This window comes from Aptenodytes forsteri, unplaced genomic scaffold (genome assembly GCF_000699145.1).
Source record: "Aptenodytes forsteri isolate BGI_AS27 unplaced genomic scaffold, ASM69914v1 Scaffold266, whole genome shotgun sequence".
NCBI classification, from domain to species: domain Eukaryota; kingdom Metazoa; phylum Chordata; class Aves; order Sphenisciformes; family Spheniscidae; genus Aptenodytes; species Aptenodytes forsteri.
The window spans coordinates 385,218-403,370 of NW_008794109.1; the positions used below are offsets into that span (position 1 = coordinate 385,218).

Sequence of the window (18,153 nt, forward strand, 5' to 3'; positions counted from 1 at the left end):
ATGCACATCTTTAATTGTTTTGTGTTTAGATCATGTGTCCCTGGAGTCCAGCTGAATGATGTGGCAGGGCAATACCTGTCTTGGCATAGAGAAGCTCCAGCACTGGGGCCTTTCAGCCCTTACCCACAATTTGATTAGTTATTGCTTCTGAAAAGATCTTCCACTTCTTCTAGTGTTGCATCACTGTCCCTTCCCCAAGCTCCTTCCTAGATAATAACATGGCTGTCTGTTGGGAAAGCAATTGCATAAGTCCCTATTGCTCAGTTTAAGCCATTGGATCTCGGGCTGCAGTGATTCACCCTCACAATGCCCCGAGAAGAGAATCCAATGTCACTCTCTCCAATTTACTGATAGAGAAGCTGAGGTGTGGAAAGGTGAAGGATTTGCTCAGGGTCAGGCAGTGAGTCAGTCGCAGAGCTGGTGTCGGAGTGCCCACCCCACCCTGGCTCCTCGGGCTTGCATCTGTCTAGACTTTTCCAAACACGAGCTTTGATGCTGGTGTTACCACCATCTTCTACCATCAACCTGGGAGCCTAGACATCTCCCCTCCCTTCACCAGTTGTGAGGAAATGTCTATATCCTCAACTCGTAGCCACAGGGGCTCAGATGCTGCGGACAGGAGAAATGTACCTACCTACCTGGAGAACATCACACCTCCCCATGCCTCTTTCTCCTCACCTGTCTCTCTCTGCTCCTATGGCCCTGTCCCCACCTCCAGGGAAGGGTTGGGATCCAGGACCAAGTCTAAATAAATCTCAATAAACTTACACCACAGAACACAGCATCTGCACACTGATGGTTCAACAAATGGCAAAACAGCCCACAGACCTTAGCTTAGGAACTGCCAAAAGGGAAAAACCCCAACACACAGCTTCATTTCTGGCTGTGATGGCTTCAGTACAGAGTCAGGGTGAAAAGGACAGAGCAGAGTATAGAGGAGGGGAGTGCAGGAGAAAGCGAGGCAGAGGAGTGGCTGTGGATCCTCCAATGCTCGGGTGATGCACAGCAAGAGGGCGAGAGGAGAGAGAGGGAGAGAAGGTAAAAGACGGGTGTCCTGACCGCTGGTTTGCAAACCCCAGCCGCAGTGAGCATGCATGGGGCTGACGGAGTTCTTGCTGTAGTTCAGAGGACCCCATTGATGCTGGTGATACCAGACCTGGCCTGAGCGCAAAGGAATGAGGAAAGTTTCCTGTCCCTGTAATTATGTTTGGACCTAACTGTTTCCCTGCATTTGATTCCTCACACGTTATTTTCTTAACAGCATTCCTGACTCTACTCCTTGGACCGGCTACAGTTTCTGTACGAAATAAAGGCCCATTCACCACTGCACTAAAAAGCTCTGCTTTTCTAACAGGAAAGTCGATGGTTAAATAAGGGGAAGAGGAAAAGCTGGGCATCTGTGGCTTTGCAGAGGAGGCGGGGGGAACAAATCCAGGAAAGGGGTCCCCTTCAGTCCTGCAAATTCAGCCCTGCTGCTCTGCATCAAGCCCCAGTGAGTCAAAGAGCCTGGGGAATTTTTACTACTCACTTAACAGAAACCAGATGCCACGAGTGGCATGCGTCCTGTTAGCAGCCCTCACCCCAGATGGTACGGACTGGGACAGCTTTCATTCAGACCGCCCCATAGAACTGTCCCAGTGTGATACAGGATATGTTACTGAGGATGAAAAGGCAGCAAGGGTTGGTTCCTGCGAGGCTCAGTGAGTCAGTGGTCTCCTCGTCAATGTCCTATGATGAGGGATTGGCCCTGCACTTGGGACCTCGCACCACTTTTCTTCACAGCTTTCATGGGGACTGGGCTGGAAATGCTCTCCCAAAGCCCTGGGAGGGGGAGAGAAACTGTAATGATACACAAGAGTTTGGACGCAGATGCAGCTTTGCATGGAGAGAGGTCTGGTCTTGTTTCTTGATACCAGCTTCAGCTGGGTAATTGCTGGAGTCAGGAGGTGCCTTGGCCTCAGCCCACAGTACAGGTGTGGGGGATCAAACCCTCCTGCCCCACGATTTTGCTGCAAAAGCACCTGTGGCCTCTGGATTAACACAGGAGTACTCATCACTTTGCCATCCTGCAGGAATTTGGGAGGGAAAGCAAGCTGAAAGCAGGGTACTCTGGTTGCACAAATGGGTTAAGACGTTGCTCAGTCCATGCATTTAGCTTTTAGGACCTCAGCTGAAGCTGAAGAGGGGCAGATACAGCTCCATGTTGTAGGTGGTAAGTGGTGAAAACAGCAGGGGTTTGAGCAGGACATCTTTGTCTCTTAATTTCTTCTTCTGAAACTCCTGAATCCTTTGCTCACCTATGCAAGCAATAAAGAAAATTAAGAAAACCACCCACTCTGTCACACGCTGAAAAGGAGGAAAAAAAAAAAATAAGTTGGGTTTCAAGAAAGGGTGGAAGGGGTGTGGTTACCCAGGAGGTGTGTCAGGCATCGCAGAACTTCGTTATAAGCAAAGGCAGCTCTGCTGGGAAAGAAACCTTGCTGAGGCTTTATCAGCTGCTGCTTTTTCCCCTGGCACTGCTTGAAGGGCACCTCTACTGAGATGGGGAGGCAAAAGGATGTTCTTGCTACTATTGAGGAGCACCTGAGGATCAGAAACAAATTAGTCCGGCAAGCACTGGCTGAGTGCCTGGGGACGCTGATCCTGGTGGTGAGTCTATGCTGTGGTGTGGGGATGCTCTCTAACCCCTGGGTGCGGGGGGGGAAATTGTCCTGGTGAAGGGGGTGTGCTGCTGCCAGAGTTTGCGCTGGGCATGAGCCCAGCTCTAGTGCAACCTGCCCCATGGGGACTACAGAAGTCCTTATCCACAGGAAAAAAAAAAAAATCATTCAAGGATTGATGGATGAGCTTTGGGTTTGCTGGTAAAGAGTGGGTTCTGCAGATCTCGGCAGGTGTCTGGGTGCTTTCGTGTGTCTGCAAAGTGAAGGGAGCAAAAAAGTCTCTGTGCAAGCAGCAAGTGTTTTGCTAGAGATCATGCAAAACTTCCTTCCTGTCTGCCCTGGAATATTTTCTTGGCACTGAAATACTTCAGCTGTTATCACCCGGGGAAGTGAAAGCTCACCTTGCTTTGTTTTCCTTGTGCGTCCTATGGAGAAGAAGTAGCCAGAATTTAAACTGTTGCAGTGTTTTTTTGCTGCCAGCTGCAGGTTCCCCAGGGTCTTATCAGCAGGACTGTACGACACTGCAGCAGCCTGTGCCGGCAGCTGATCGGGAGCTTGTGCTCATCATGTGTGTGACAGTGCCAAGCTGTCAGTCGATGCGTTTTTAAGTGGTGAATGGCAACAAAACTCTTCTGCCTGTTTTAGTGCTCAGTTTCCAAAGGGGTGGGATATAAGGAATAAAGCGGGGTGGATATCTGTATAAGTGACTTAGTTTGAAGATGTCTTGAGTGGCCCTGGCTTGCTTTGAAGTCAAAGGCAGATGCAAACAGCTAGGACAGCTGTGTGTGAGGAGTGGGGAGCAAATACCGGTGTAGCAAAACTGGGATAGGAGTACCCGGCTTTGGGCATCTGCATCCGAAAAGGCAGGACTGCCCAACAGGCCACGAGTCTGTGGTGTTGATATTGCAGCAGAAATGGGTTGGTGTTCACAGTGAATACCTGCAGATGAAAGTTCCTCCGAAGTGGGTGTAAAGCCAGAGCGATCCTCTAAGTTTCAGTGGAGTGACTGTGGGTTTACACCTCTTTGTAACTGATGGCAGGACTGTTTGGGGAGAAGTCTAGTAGTTGGAGGAGCTGAAAGCAGAGGAAGGTTTGATGAAGTTGCACGTGCTCCTGGGGACAACACAAAAGAACCGACACACTATCTTATGCCTTAATAAATAAGATTCTTTTTTGATGAGGAAGAGGAGGCTACTGGGTCTTGTGTGGGAGGATAAGGGGCTCAGCTGAGTCCTCCTAAAATGCTACCACTCTTAAAAGAAAGCAGCTTTGCACAGTGCAATGCCTTTATTGTCAGAGTGACCCAGCTTTGGTGATTTGCAAATAACCAGATTTGGTTATTTGGTTATTTCAGGTTATTTGGGACAAGTCCTGTTGATTTTTCAGGGAAAAATCAACAGGTTATTTGGTTATTTCAGGTTATTTGGGATTAAGGTGGGTAGAAACTGATAGGAAAGCGATTAACAGGTAGAAAGTTGCTGTCTATGAATCACTGATATTGCTGCAGTTAGTCTCAGGATTGAAGCAAGGTAAGACTTGTAAGGAGGAATAATGTCTCCTGCTAGCAAAGTTAATATTGCTGTAGAAACAAGGCAAGCCTTTAGCCATGTGGATCTGAGCTTTCAGAAGGGCTTGTGATCCAAAAAAATGTTGTTTCTTCTTCCATCTGTATTAGCTGATATGACAGAGATTACTTTTCCCTACAGCCTTGCCTTTCTGGGGCAGGGAGGATTTGGGATGTGCTCAGAGCCCGAGGAAAGGTTTGGTCCAAAATCATAACCAGCCTCCAAACGGAGGGTAGAAATGGGCACCCATCAGCAAGGCTGGATGATGCACTGGCAAAAGTGGGCAACACATGCCTTGTCCTCGGGAGCACCACACCTGCTGTGTTTTAAAGTATGTGCAAGTGTACAAGCAGACCCCTCACCTTCTTCAGGAATTCCTGAGCTGGTGTCTGGAGGGCAGGAAGATGCTCATTTTAGTGACACATTCAACTCCATCTCACAGGTCCTGTAAAAGTGATCTGGATCTCCTGCAGCAACACTGCAGTGTATGGAGGGCTGTGGGTACTGTGTCCATGTGGGAGAAGATGGGGTGGGCTGGTGGGAGAAATGGGAAAGTCCCAAACATGGTGAATGCTCCTGGGTTGTCAGCAGGCAAAATCAGAGTATGCAGAGAGGGAAACAGGTTCCAGGGCAACAAACCTGCAGTATGGCTCTGCTGGGCATCAATTGCTTTCTGCCTTGGAGCTGTCCCAGTCTATTCTGTTAATGAAGTGACACTTACAGATTCTATTTATTTTACTAAAAAAAAAAAAAAATTTTTTTTTTTTTTTACAAAAAAAAAAAAAAATTTTTTTTTTTTTTTACAAAAAAAAAAAAAAATTTTTTTTTTTTTTTGTAAAAAAAAAAAAAATTTTTTTTTTTTTTGTAAAAAAAAAAAAAATTTTTTTTTTTTTTTACAAAAAAAAAAAAAAATTTTTTTTTTTTTTTGTAAAAAAAAAAAAAATTTTTTTTTTTTTTTACAAAAAAAAAAAAAAATTTTTTTTTTTTTTTACAAAAAAAAAAAAAATTTTTTTTTTTTTTTACAAAAAAAAAAAAAATTTTTTTTTTTTTTGTAAAAAAAAAAAAAAATTTTTTTTTTTTTTTGTAAAAAAAAAAAAAAATTTTTTTTTTTTTTTACAAAAAAAAAAAAAATTTTTTTTTTTGCTCCCTACCACCTGGATTCTTTTGCATCTTTTTATTATATCACCTGCCTAAAACAGAAAGGGCCTTAAAGATTACTTTCTTCCACTTTCAGATGGCCTGGGTAGTTGAATTGGATAGTCCCAGGAGAGAGAATGTTATCCTGTACCTTGCAAAAGTCCCTGCTGCCCACCCTGCCAGCAGGCTGAGCTGGCTGTGCATGCATGTAGCTGCATTTGAGGCCCCTAAATATCTCTTATGGGCTTCAGACAATAAAATACCTGAGGAAAGACATGGGATCCATGAAATTATCTTTACAGGAGATGGAACCGATTGAACACAAATATGTCTAGAGCAGAACAACATTAGGGATGGATTTAAGGTTTTATATTGTTCACACTGAAATTAACTTCCTGAGCTGAAGGGAAGGAGACTGTTTAAAGTTTGCAGCTTACTTTACGTTTCACTGTGTAATGTAAAACTTGTCCCACCATGGATATTGGCACAGCTTCAGCTTCTTCACTCCTCCTTTTCACTTGCATAATGACTGCAGCGCTCTCAAGCTCTTCTAGAGCAAAGCGATTTCAGACCCCTGCAAGGTCTCTTTGCCTGTAAGAATTAACCTAGTGCTTGATTTTATTTTTCTTATTTTTTAAGGCTGTTGTAAAGGTTGCAGAATGTTAAAACAAAATAGTGCCTCTCTTTTTAAGGTAAGATAAGAAAAATAATCCAACGAAGGCAGCTGAGCCCTGAATAGTGCAAAGGCAAGGTGCTCTTTACTTGCAAGCTGCTTTTGCCGTATATAGTACCTTGCACAATGTGGTTTTAGTCTGTGGGTAGTGTCCTTACTGTTACAAGAAGAGTAATGCTGATTCTACCTTTCCTCTGATAATTAAAATGACTGAGTTTTTTCCCCTCCAACATGCACTTTGAGTGGTACTCTAGGTTTGAACTTTATACCTATGTCGGAAGCACCGCTTGCTGGCAATAGTTAAACAATGCAAACGCTGAAGGCATTTTCCAAGTTGCTTGCTGTTTGTATTATTACTGTAGCAACTCACTAAAGCCAGATTTCCAGTGGCAGGCCTCCATGCCTCCCTTAAAGGCTCGATCTGTTTGCCTTGCTCTGCTGGCTGTAAATACGAAAACTGGCTCTGTTTGGTTTTTACATTTGCAGGAGAAGGAACTTGCTGTTTATAATTGATTCCCAAGTCGGACTAACTGTGATTCATTGCTGTAGAGGCACAAAAAAAAGAACAAAACAATTCCTAACTGCTTTTCAATCAGGGCTGTCTTGACTTTGTGGCCAGGTGGGAGCTTTTTGGAGTATGAGTGTGCTGCAGATCACAGAAACCAAAGTAGCAAAGTGGTTGGGATGATCAAGGTGAAGGGAGCCTCATTTAACTGTTGGCAGTGCAGAGCTTAAAGTTGCCACTCATCCCGCAGCCATCTGGGGCAGCACAGCAATTCCCGCAGTCGCTGTTTGATTTGTGGCGACTTGCTTGAACCCAGCCTGTCGCACTGGGAGAATGTGATTTTTTTTTTTTTTTTTAATTTTTAAAATTTTGTTTTTCTTAATGCTTTGCTAGGATTTGAAAGGGACTGGAAATCTTTGCTGTAAGCATGTCGAGTGCTGCTGGTTCTTCCCTGTAATGGGTCTGTGCTGCTGTGTGTGGAGGTGTGGGAAATGGCAGTGCTGCTGCTCACCCTCACCTCTTCCACCTGAAGAGCTCGAAGCTCTTCATTAACTGTCCCTCCTTGCTGTGCCTGTGCAGGAGCAGGGAGGCTTCTCCTTCCTACAAACAGGACAGTTCAGGCACCAAGACTTGCCTTCAGGGGGAAGGCAGCTTTTCCCCAGCAGTGCCCAACCCTGTGACCAAAACCCCACCAGAAGTACAGGTCTTTCTAAAAGCTAGATCATGGAATAGGAAAGAAAAGGGATAGCAGGGATATCAGAATAGTGTGTTTGCTTTCGTGTGTATGTGAACAAGCAAAAATAGTGACTTTCCTCTCTAATGCCTAACTGCTCTGCTGACGGTTGCTCAGGTTTCTTGCGCTGAGCACCGCTCATCTCCCCAGCTTTGTGCAGCGTTGTTGTAGCACGTCACGTATGTGCGGCACAACTTTCCTTAGACCCTCTTATCTCTTGAGTCCTGCAGCCTTGCCTGGCTCTGGGACAGCGTGCGGTGCAGAAAGAGCTATAACACGGTGACCATCTGCTGCTGCCCTTCCCCGTGGGACTGCTTCTGTCTAGGCTGGCTCCAGCTGTGCTGGACAAGAATCCCGACTGTGGGGTCTAATGTTTCTCCTTGCTTTGCAAATCGTAAATTATGACCAGTCTTGTTGTTCAAGAGATGCTTTGAGGAAAGGCAAAAACAATGGTGCTCCTTGCACTGCCTTTGTGGCTGGTGGAGGTTGTCCTGGCTGCATGGGCCATGTAGTTGAGGAAGATCTCTGCATGCTGCTTGAGCAGGAACAGCAATGGGGATGGATCTGTCTTCAGATCTACCCAGCTGGGTCCTGCTCCTTGGGGAGGGCAGCAAGAGGCCACGGGGAGACTTACAGTGTCTTTAACCCCTTCTTGCATTGAGCTGCAGATAAGGAGTTGGGAGGTTGTTTTGAACTGGCTGTAAAGTAATAGTCCTCTGTCCCCTCCCAGCCTCCGCCCTTGAAGGGACTGTAGGATAGTCCTAAGTTCTACTCTGATATGAAGAGACATGTCCCTTTGTGTGTCTAATGCTTGAAGTCTTCCACCAGTATCTCAGGGTCTCTTCCTTCAGAGCAGTCCCATGGTTTAATGCCCTTCTGGCATCTTCCCCACTAGTCAGAGGGCAGTGAGGGCTAACCAGCCTTTCCCATCCACCGAGGTGATTAGGGTAGACTTACAGCAGGCTCCTTGCCTAATCCCTGGTTTATTTGCTGGCTGAAAAGGAAAGTTGTAACTCGGGTAATAACACTTCTCCTGGGCTATGCCAGCAAAACTTACCCATCTTGATTTAGAGATCAGTCTGTCTGAAGTCCAAAAGCAAATGCATCCAAGCCTTTTGTGTTGCACCTGATGGTGTGAAAAAGCACCGGCAAAGAAAAGAGGAGGCAAGTGAGGGAGGACACTTGGCTGTTGTGCAGGGGAGTGCTGAGCACTACCTTTCTCCCAAGTTCACATATGGAGCTGCTTTTCACAAGGTCTGCGTATGAACTAGGATGGCCTCACTTCTTCATTAGCTTTTTCAATTTTTTTTGTCCTCTAAGGTCCTTTCCTACCAGCCTTGCCTATCTCCAGAGCTTTCTTGTCTCCAGACATTGAGACAGGGTGTTTTTACCTTGGGTGACAAAGCCAAATGGCCAGTCTCCAAACATGCCCTGGACACAGGGAGTTCAAGGTTTCCCTGAGTGTGAAGTTTCACCCAGTGACCTGTTACCTTTTCCTGGTTTTGCTACTGCTTCTGGCTGTCCCCTCCCTTGTACACACTCCCTTTGGAGTTTGTCAGCCCCTCTACCCTTGAACCAGTTCAACTCACAGATCTTGCAGAACATGGATTTTATTATTTTTCATGGTAGAAGGAGTTGGCTCTGCTCATGAGGAGTGAGAAGCCTCCCTGTAGGCAGGGAAAGCCATTAGATCTGCTAGAGCTAGTAAGATGAAATTAGGGAGCAGGCTTCCATTAAGCTGGTTAATGGGCGCATTGACCTCAATTCCTGGGAGACTAGCTTTAATACATCAGAGTAATGCTTTGTTGCAATCATTTTATTAGCACTTTAAAACTGCTTTTGAACTTGGCTAGTGGATCATGGGGTATAACAGTTGATTGCTGCACATGCTGCCAGGTGCTAACCTGGCTTTCTGTTGGCTGGGATGTTCTTCCAGTAATGTTTGTGTTGTTTTGTTGTTGTTTTTTTAACAAAGAAAAAAGAAATGTTGGAGGCAGGTTATTAAAATCAAGAGTGAGGGGTCACCTCTGCCTTGGGTGTGCACTACTGTCTCCTACCATAGTGCTGTGATATTGACTAAGAACTTTTACATCCATTGCATGGACTTAAAAGCCACTGGGATAAATGCTGAATTTCTTTTATTTGACCTTCCTTGCCTTTCAACTCAAGCTAGCTGCTCTTAAATGCTTCTCTGTGAGCATTGGAAAAGGAAGACTTAAAAAATGGTTGCTGAGGGTCTCCTGCCTCATATGGCCTGGGAAAAGGAATTGGAAGGAAAACTAGCAAATAGCAAAAGTGGAAATGGTGTGATTAAAAATTGTAATAGCCAGTACCACAACAAAACTGCGTAATGTCAAGTCACTTGCCACAAAAGCACGGGTGAGCATGACTTGAACTGGTTCCTGAAAGTCAAATGCCATGGATGGATGTCATGATTGAGAATATATGTTCATGCTTAGTGGACTCCACTGGTGCAGGATGGAATTGCACACATGCATATCAAAGTTCAAACCTGTCCCTAAATATTACCTCACTTTTTTTTTTTTTCTGCTGAGGGTCGAGTTTTCTACTGTTACACTGAATTAAGCCAAAGAGTGCACAGGGCCCATCTGATAAATAATTGTAATGCTCCTGTGGAGTAGCTCCGGGGTGTTTTTGCATGGCCCATAGACTGTCTTCTGAGGAAAAGCTGGAGAGCTATTACCAGGTGTAGGATGGGGGGAGAGGAGGATGGGGAACAACCTCTTAAGAAATGGCAGATCTGGCCTTCCTCCAGGTTAAGGGAAGACCTTTATGGTTGAACAGGGGGGCAGAGGGGGGAAACTTTACTCTGGTTTCTGCAACCAAAAGGTATGTGGCTAATGAGCCAACTGCCATCCACTTGCAGAACTGCCAGTTTTTTCAGAGTGAATAACACAAATACCTTCATCAATCGGAAGAACCTGGGGCCAAACCTGCCACAGTCAGATGCCCATTGCAGCTTTTTGTGGGCTCACCCCCTCCCTGGTCAGACTGATGTGCTGTGTGGCATTAGAAAGGTGAACACCATGGCCAAGTACTCTCTCCAAACCTCTGTCTAAAGCATGCTGGGGCTCTTCTGGGGTAAGGGAAGGAACAGATATCACCCTGGTCATTAGCCAGTAATTATTTCCTCAGTTGGAGCCACGCTTGCCTCAGTGGTTTGGGCATAGCTGGGAACGATGGCTCTGTTTGCTGCACAATAAACAAGACTCATCTTTTCTGCCTTTGCCTGGGTGTCTTCTATGCCATGTTTTCCCAGCTGGGCAGCTCAGGGTTAGGACATTGAAGCGGGCTGTTCTGACTGCACCCAGTAAAGAGCAGTGCTGGAGGTCCCCTCTCATTAACTAGTGAGTTCTACAGATTCCTTTGTTCTTTCTACACAAGGTCCTGTGTTGGGGACCTGGCTTCTTGTCAAGAGGCACCTGTGTATGGTGTCCACCTCATGAGTCGAGCTGCAGCCCACCTGGCTGCTCCTTTCCCAGCAGGCTGAGTGCAGTGTTTGCTTTATTAGTAATGCACCAGTTGACAAGGGGATGTTAGGTGTGTTTTGGCTTTGCCCCTGATCTGGATTGTGCATTGCTCAATGGGCATGTCCAGTATTGGTAGGAGAGGTGAAGAGACCCACCCCTGCTGCCCTGGTGCCTATTTGGTGGCTTATCCCCTAGGAGCAGACACTGCCTCTGTGGCAACTGAGTAATTCTGGGATGATGGAATTCACAGAAGCAGAAAGTTTTGATGAGTGTGTAGATATGGACATGTGATCAGTAGAAATAAGGCAAGGCTTGAGCCCTAGATTTGAGGATCTCGGGAGCAAGCTGTAATCCCTGTCCTAGTTTAAGGATGCTCTCAGTACCTGCTGATGTGATAATCCCTGGTATACACCAAGAATCAATTCAGGTGGAGTCAGTGGAAGATAAAAGCATACAGATGATCAGGATTAGGGCTCCTTAAATTACACAGTGGGCAGTGGAGAGACTTGGCCAGGCAGAAAGCCTCCAGCTGGATGAGTGATGAACTGAACTGCCAGGGAAAACTGGTCTGGGTTGTTAAGGGTGAGCATAAGAAGGATGGTTTTTGGATGTGGTTGGGAAGAGAAGGATCACCTGTTTGGAGCAAATGTCTTTGAGCAAGAGCACATGCCTCCCTTAGCTACCAGGAAATACCCCTTATCACCCAGCAGAAACAACTTTTGTCCCCCAAAGTGCTTGGTGCATCCCTGATCTTGGACAGAAGGCCGCGCCACAGGCTGCGCTGGCGGCAGGCTGTCTGTGGAATATGGACTTTCATTGATGATGCCTGTGCCATGTTGGTGCTGCAGAGACAGGCCAGCTGTGTTGCCCTGATCCTTTCTTACATGGTTTTGCCATAGGAAGGATATGGCTGGTTTGGGATGGCGTAGGCTCTGCTCAGAGTGCCCACAGCAGAGAGCGTACCTTGCGGCTGGGACAACTGCAGGTATCTCAGCTCAAAGAGGCAGCCCCAATTCCTTGCTGTCAGCCAGTGCCACCTGAAAGAGGACTCCATGAATGTCAGGCTGTATACAGCCTTCTTCAGTCATGTCCGTATTTCCAGGCATTAGCAAAATTGTCCCCTGCCAATCTATGTGCTACTGTGTCGAACAGTTAGCCTTTTTAACAATAAGGTACTCGGATCCCTCATCTGAACAGTTGCACTGTAAATACCTCAGTCCAGGGTGCTGTCTGGCTGATTCTTCTCACCTACCACCTCCTGAAAATTAGATGGTTGGACAAAGACCCCCAGTCTCCTGGAGATGTGAACTGTGGCCTGATCTTGCTTTTGATTTTGGCCCTGTTTTTTTGACCCCTGCAAGGAGATAGGCTTGTTCTGTGCCCTTTCTCCTTCTCTGCTGTCCCTGGAGATAACATCTAGGTACTTCAACTGAAGGTTGAAGCCTTGAAGGCTTTGAGTCATGGGTGGGCTGTGATGGTGCATGCAAGTGTAAGTGGAGCAGTTGCAGGCACTGGTCAGCAACTGGCCCTGATGTGAAACAGAGAAGGTAATTTCAATCTCTTCTTATCCTCCTAGCTGTTCGGCTGTGGCTCCGTTGCACAGATTGTGCTCAGCAGAGGGACTCATGGAGGTTTCCTGACTGTTAACCTGGCCTTCGGCTTTGCTGTGATGCTCGGCATTTTGATCTCGGGACAGGTATCAGGTATGTTGTGGCTCCATGTGGGCTAGATTTCACTTGTGACGATTGTTGTGTAGGCCTAGATGGCTGTGCTTTTCCTGTGTGGCACTGGTGTGGAAACTAGTGTCCCTTGGCTCATCTCTGGGACCCAAATTCTGCTGTAAAAGTGCAATAACCACCAGCTTCTCTGCAGGTGGACATCTGAACCCAGCTGTCACTTTTGCCATGTGCTTCTTGGCCCGGGAGCCCTGGATCAAGCTGCCAGTTTATGCCCTGGCCCAAACCCTGGGGGCTTTCCTGGGAGCTGGCATAGTCTTTGGACTGTACTATGGTAAGTGCAGAAGCTTTCTGTGTTTCTTGGGGTGAGATGGATGCTCTTCGTGACTCACTGCAGGGAGGCTGGTTCCCAAATCAGAGAAGCATTTTCTTGCAGAGCAGAGATGCGAGAAAACTCCTTACTGCGTTTCTGGGAGGGCTTTCTTGTTCTCATGATGATGATGATGGGTTCAAATCAATCTAAAGGGCAACCAACATTGTCAATGTATGAGTCTTTGTCCTTGAGTAATGATCATTGTAACATGGACCACTGGATTGCCCCTCTTGTAGGTACTATCTGGGTTAAAACAGATCTTTCAGAAATGCTGATGAAATGTTAGTAGTAATGAAGACTTTATGTCTGTGTATTATTCCAGAGCCGTTTTATCCTTCTTGGTTTAAAAAGAATAAAGACTTGACCATGGATGTCTTCTGCATTGTCTCGTGTTAGCTTCCAGACAATGGGACTTTGAGCAGTTTTTGCTGCCCTTATCAGAGTGATTCTATACCTTGGAAAGCATCCTAGAAATCCAGTTCCTCATGAGTAGTGTCCACCATTCCTCCTGAGTGGTGCTCCTCATCACAGGGCAATATTCAGTGGGCAAGAACTGACTCTTTGTCCTGGAAATTGCTCTTCCTCAAATATCAAGGCTGACATTTTGACTCACAGTTTGCCTCCTGATGTCTGTTTCTGGTAATAGAAGCAGTGTTCCCTGTAGCCGAGCAGAACATCTGGGTCACTGTAGCTTCCACCTGAAGGGAGGAAACTGCCACCCTGGCACTAGCATCAACTGCTTTTCACTTTAGAAAGAAGCAGGAGGACCTACCTTCATCTCTGTAAACATCAGGACTCCAGTTCAACACCAGTTACCTTTCTAGTTGGTGGGCTGAAGTCTCCTCTTCAGAAGAGTTAATCCCTTCTTAGCTGCCTAAACCATCGAAGAGCTACCTTCAGAAAGTGTCTGTTTTTCTCTCCACTAACCATGGAATCTAGACAGCCCACCTAGGTTAGTTATCCAGCTTCTACATAGTGGAAGGCAAAGGGCTGACTGCTCTACAAGACAACCCTGAGAGTTGAAACTGATTCTGTATTGGCTTAGAGGAAAGTGCAAGATCAGCCCAAATCCTGTTTGCTGCAGATCAGATCCATAGCAATATCTCATGTCTTGGCACCAAGACTGATACCACAGGCATTTGGGTACCTTTTGGGAGAGATTTGGAGTCAGCTTAGTGTTTACTTTTTGGCTCTAACTCTTTCCTGGTGCCTGGCAAACAAGAAATATTAGGAATAGGGAATCAGGCCATCTGCACCTGAGCCTGACTGGTAAAATGCTGTAGTGGATCACACCCTAAGTTTTCCAAATGAGCGCTCTACAGCAAATGGTTTTGTAACACATAGCAATTGGGTGCTCAGGGAATTCTGTCTCAATATTCATGGCTCTGTGGAGCCTACATTTTAGTCATCTTCCAAGCAGGGTCCTCTCTCTGATGTGTGTTGGAAAATGACTGGCCTCTCTACCTTTCTTTTTTCTTCTTCCCCCTGCCTCCTCTAGATGCCATCTGGGCTTTTGGCAGCAACCAGCTGTATGTAACAGGACAAAATGGCACTGCTGGTATCTTTGCCACGTACCCATCTCAGCATCTGAACATTGTGAATGGATTCTTTGACCAGGTAAGAGGGTGCTGGGAGGATGAAGGTGCATTTGAAGAGGAATCTTTTGGAGTGGTTCTGGGCCTCTCCTTTAGTTAGAGAATGAATTGAAATTTAAAGAGAAGATACCTGTGTCAGCTCTAAAAACTTTTCTGGGTATCTCACTAGCCCATAGGAAGAACAGAGCCAGAAAGCACCCTTACAGCAGGAAGGCTTGTGTTAAGGGGATTAACCAATCGCACGAGACTGGCCAGGACACCAGTGAAAAGGATACCACTTGGTCTCAGCCCCTGAAGAGCGATAGCTCTTCAGTGCTATCACTCATCCAGTGAGGATGGTTCTTCCTCACTCCCACTGTACTACTGTGGCTGTTGCACAACCCAGAGGTCAACTGGATGTGGGGTGTTGGAGGTGACTGTGTCCTCCTTAAAGTTGCCATCAACCACAAAGGGACAGTAGTCACCCAGCTGTGGCAGGTTGGAAGCATGTTCAGGAAGATGTCTTCAGCTTTTCTGGCTGCTCAAACAGTTATTCATAGTTCTTCTGTGGATAGGGAAAAAGGTGTGGGCTTGATCGACCCTGTGGGCTGCCAGGAGGAGCACATTCCACTCTCCCATTCCTGTCGGTGCTCAGTCTACTGTGGTCTGATAATGCAATGGGATCACTTAGTGCAGCTCTTTCAGTTTAGAGAATGAGTCCTAAATGCATGGGACTTCATTAAATAATTTGGTTAAGAAATTAATCCAGATTAATCTTTTCTTCTTCTTCCCCCTCCCTCCCCAGTTCATTGGCACAGCCTCCCTGATTGTTTGTGTCTTGGCTATTGTTGATCCTTACAACAACCCTGTCCCCACGGGGTTGGAGGCTTTCACAGTTGGCTTTGTTGTCCTCGTTATTGGAACCTCCATGGGCTTCAACTCTGGCTATGCTGTCAACCCTGCCAGGGACTTTGGGCCTCGTCTCTTCACAGCCATCGCTGGCTGGGGCACTGAAGTGTTCTGGTAAGTGCTTGCCAATGAAAACCTTGTGCATCAAGGGGAAAAAATATTACAAGTCCAAGTAGGTGGTAGCTCTGGCATCATAAAGAGTCTTAGCACCCATGAGGAATCTTTGGATTTTATAAACATTTTTGAAAGACACTGTTTGCTCTGCTCTGATTTCTTAAGAAATTGTAGAAGCTCGGCAGTTTCCAGCAGTGACAGCAAATGACCTAACTTTGCTATCAGGGAGGAAATTTAAAACCATCCATGAGAAGTTCAAGTGCACCTTGAACATGAGCCTATCATAATATTTTTAGCAGTAGAAAATGTAGGGCATTTGTTATACTTGGATTTTGTTGTTGCTGGAGAAAATTAAGAGAGCCATGAGCAGTACAGACTACGTGCTGTCAAGGGATGCTTTCCTGCAAGCAGTCGGAGTGAAGTGAAGGTGCCTACTTCAAGCACTGCAACTGCTTCTCTCCTTTCTTGATGGAGAGACAGTCTTCGAAGTCCTGGAAGTAGCTGTTCTGAATTGCTTGTCACCTGAACTTGCAGTGGGGGGCAACTGGAAATTGCTGCGGACCTGCGGGTACTGTTGTCTTTTGCAAGTCAATGATGATGTTTGGAGATGACCAGATCTTGCATTGTTCCAGATCCGAACATGAATATCCTAATGCGTAGGATGCAGTTCTTACCTTGTATATTTTCTTCTTGTTTTCCAGGACTGGTAAACAGTGGTGGTGGGTTCCAGTTGTTGCTCCTTTTCTTGGGGCCATTGCGGGTGTGATGGTCTATCAGCTCATGATTGGATGTCACGATGAGCCTTCTCCACCTGCCTCTGAGCAGGAAACAGTCAAGCTGGCTAATGTGAAGCACAAGGAAAGGATCTGAGGAAGCTGCCACCCAGATCTGGCCGACACTCATTACTCAGGACTGCAGCTGGCGAAGAGGAGGAAGGAGTTAAGAAGAGCTTCAAGAACAACAGGAAGTTTCCCCCCCCCCCATCTTGAAATATTGTAGTGCGCTTTTTTTGTGTATATCCCTGATGCATTTCTTTAGGCATTTTCCTGTGAACCTTTCCCCAAATGCAGTATCATGTAATCTTTCCCTAGTAGAAGGGGGTTGAGGACTGTAGGAGTCAGGAGAGAAGTGAGCATTGCTGTCCAACATCTCCAACATAGGCCAGTTGTTCAGGAATCTGGAACTCTTTTGGGCTGTCTTGCTGGCCTTGCCTGTGAGCTTGGCAAACTGCTTCCCTCCAAACCTGCGTCCTCATCTGTAGAATGGGGATTTTGCAAAACTAAAATTGTTTTGCTAGCATGGAATGGAAATTCCTACATCCCAGAAAAAAAAATTGCCTGTGATTCTACTATGGATCAAATTCATACTTGGTGTTGCTCTAAAGTCAATAACTTGGCACCAGGAATGAACTTGTCTGAAGGATTTTTATTGGCCAAACTTTTTATATCTCCCATGAAATCCTAGAACATTGTATCAATCAGCTGATCCATAATGTCAGAGCAGAAAGTCAGAATGCACTGGATTTTAATATTAAGACAAAATGTTTACAAGCCACTGCATCCTGATGTTCTAATCACAATTTTTAATATTGCCAACTCCTAGAAGATAAGACATAGGAAATCCTTGTTTGAGCCAGGGGCTAACCTGGAAAGAAAGCTTGGCTCCCTGTAGCAGCCTTTCTAATTAATTAGCTTTGTATATAAACTACAAGCAGCTAATAGCCAAGTTCCACTAGAAACACAGTGTTGCTAAAGTTGTGTGTGTTCATGTAAATTTCACAATAGTGTGTTTTTTTAAAAATAGATTTATATATAAATATACTCCTTAAAGCTGTTACTAAATAGGAGGGTTGGGGATCAGTTAATTTAAAGATGTGTGGGAACTGCCTATTCTCTGACAGCTTTGAGATACTGTTGGATTTTCCTGGGGTGGCCTTAGATTATGGCATTGTATTGTCGGAGCATCTCCTTTTCTACCTTGCAGAATTACTGGGGTATCCCTGGTACTCATGGCTGAGGTCAGGCACCTCCTATACTAGCAGTGCTGGCATCTCAGGAGATCTCTGGCTCTCCCAATGCCGTATTATTACAGAGTATTTGAGACAAGCAGTATCGGTTGTGAAAGAATGTGTAGGTCCCATGCCACTGCATTAGAGAAACACTTTCAAAGCCTGTTCTTTAATGTGTGAATTCCTTGAAATATGTGACTTTACACCATTTTAGTGATTGGAAATGTGTACTTTTTTTTTTGCATTTTTAAAAAATAAAATGTCGATACCCACACTGTAAAATGCTAGTGTTCGTTGTATTTTTAAGCAGCTGTCAGTAAACTTTGCCATGGAAAGGAAGTCATTTATAGCAATAGCTTCCTCAAGCCCTCTTCCTCTTCAGCCTGTAAGAGCAAAATGGAATTAACCCTTTCAGGTGATACATCTACATGCTCTATTTGTGTTTTATTCCTTTCCCTTTTGGGCTGGGCTTTTGGGGCAGGTGGGAGGAGATGGGGTGCCTGCACTCAGTACAAAGGCCAAGGTATAGACTACTGGGGGGGCATGTCCTGCAGTCAGGCATTTTATTCTTCAGGCAAAAGGAACAAGAGGTCAGCATTTGTCCCTTGCCCTTTGTACCATTTAACTTATAGAATCATAGAATCATTAAGGTTGGAAAAGACCTCTAAGATCATCGAGTCCAACCATCAACCCAACACCACCATGCCCACTAAACCATGTCCCTAAGTGCCTCAT

The 18,153-nt window shown here is 45.7% G+C and overlaps 1 protein-coding gene across 1 annotated transcript; it reads left to right on the forward strand.

The window, feature by feature from the left end:
- Positions 1-2,440: 2,440 nt before the first annotated feature.
- On the forward strand, positions 2,441-17,694 carry AQP3 (aquaporin 3 (Gill blood group)). Its single transcript, XM_009275184.2, has 6 exons — positions 2,441-2,649; positions 12,341-12,467; positions 12,637-12,774; positions 14,312-14,430; positions 15,193-15,410; positions 16,112-17,694. Exons 1-6 carry the CDS (start codon positions 2,542-2,544, stop codon positions 16,278-16,280), a joined length of 879 nt encoding a protein of 292 aa, XP_009273459.1. The 5' UTR covers positions 2,441-2,541; the 3' UTR covers positions 16,281-17,694.
- Positions 17,695-18,153: the final 459 nt, after the last annotated feature.

Excerpts from the sequence above, each read along its gene's own strand:
- AQP3 (XM_009275184.2), top strand. The coding sequence starts at position 2,542 with ATGGGGAGGCAAAAGGATGTTCTTGCTACTATTGAGGAGCACCTGAGG. Across the intron at positions 2,650-12,340 it reads TGGGGACGCTGATCCTGGTG|CTGTTCGGCTGTGGCTCCGT; the intron begins GTGAGTCTATGC and ends TTATCCTCCTAG. Across the intron at positions 15,411-16,111 it reads TGGGGCACTGAAGTGTTCTG|GACTGGTAAACAGTGGTGGT; the intron begins GTAAGTGCTTGC and ends CTTGTTTTCCAG.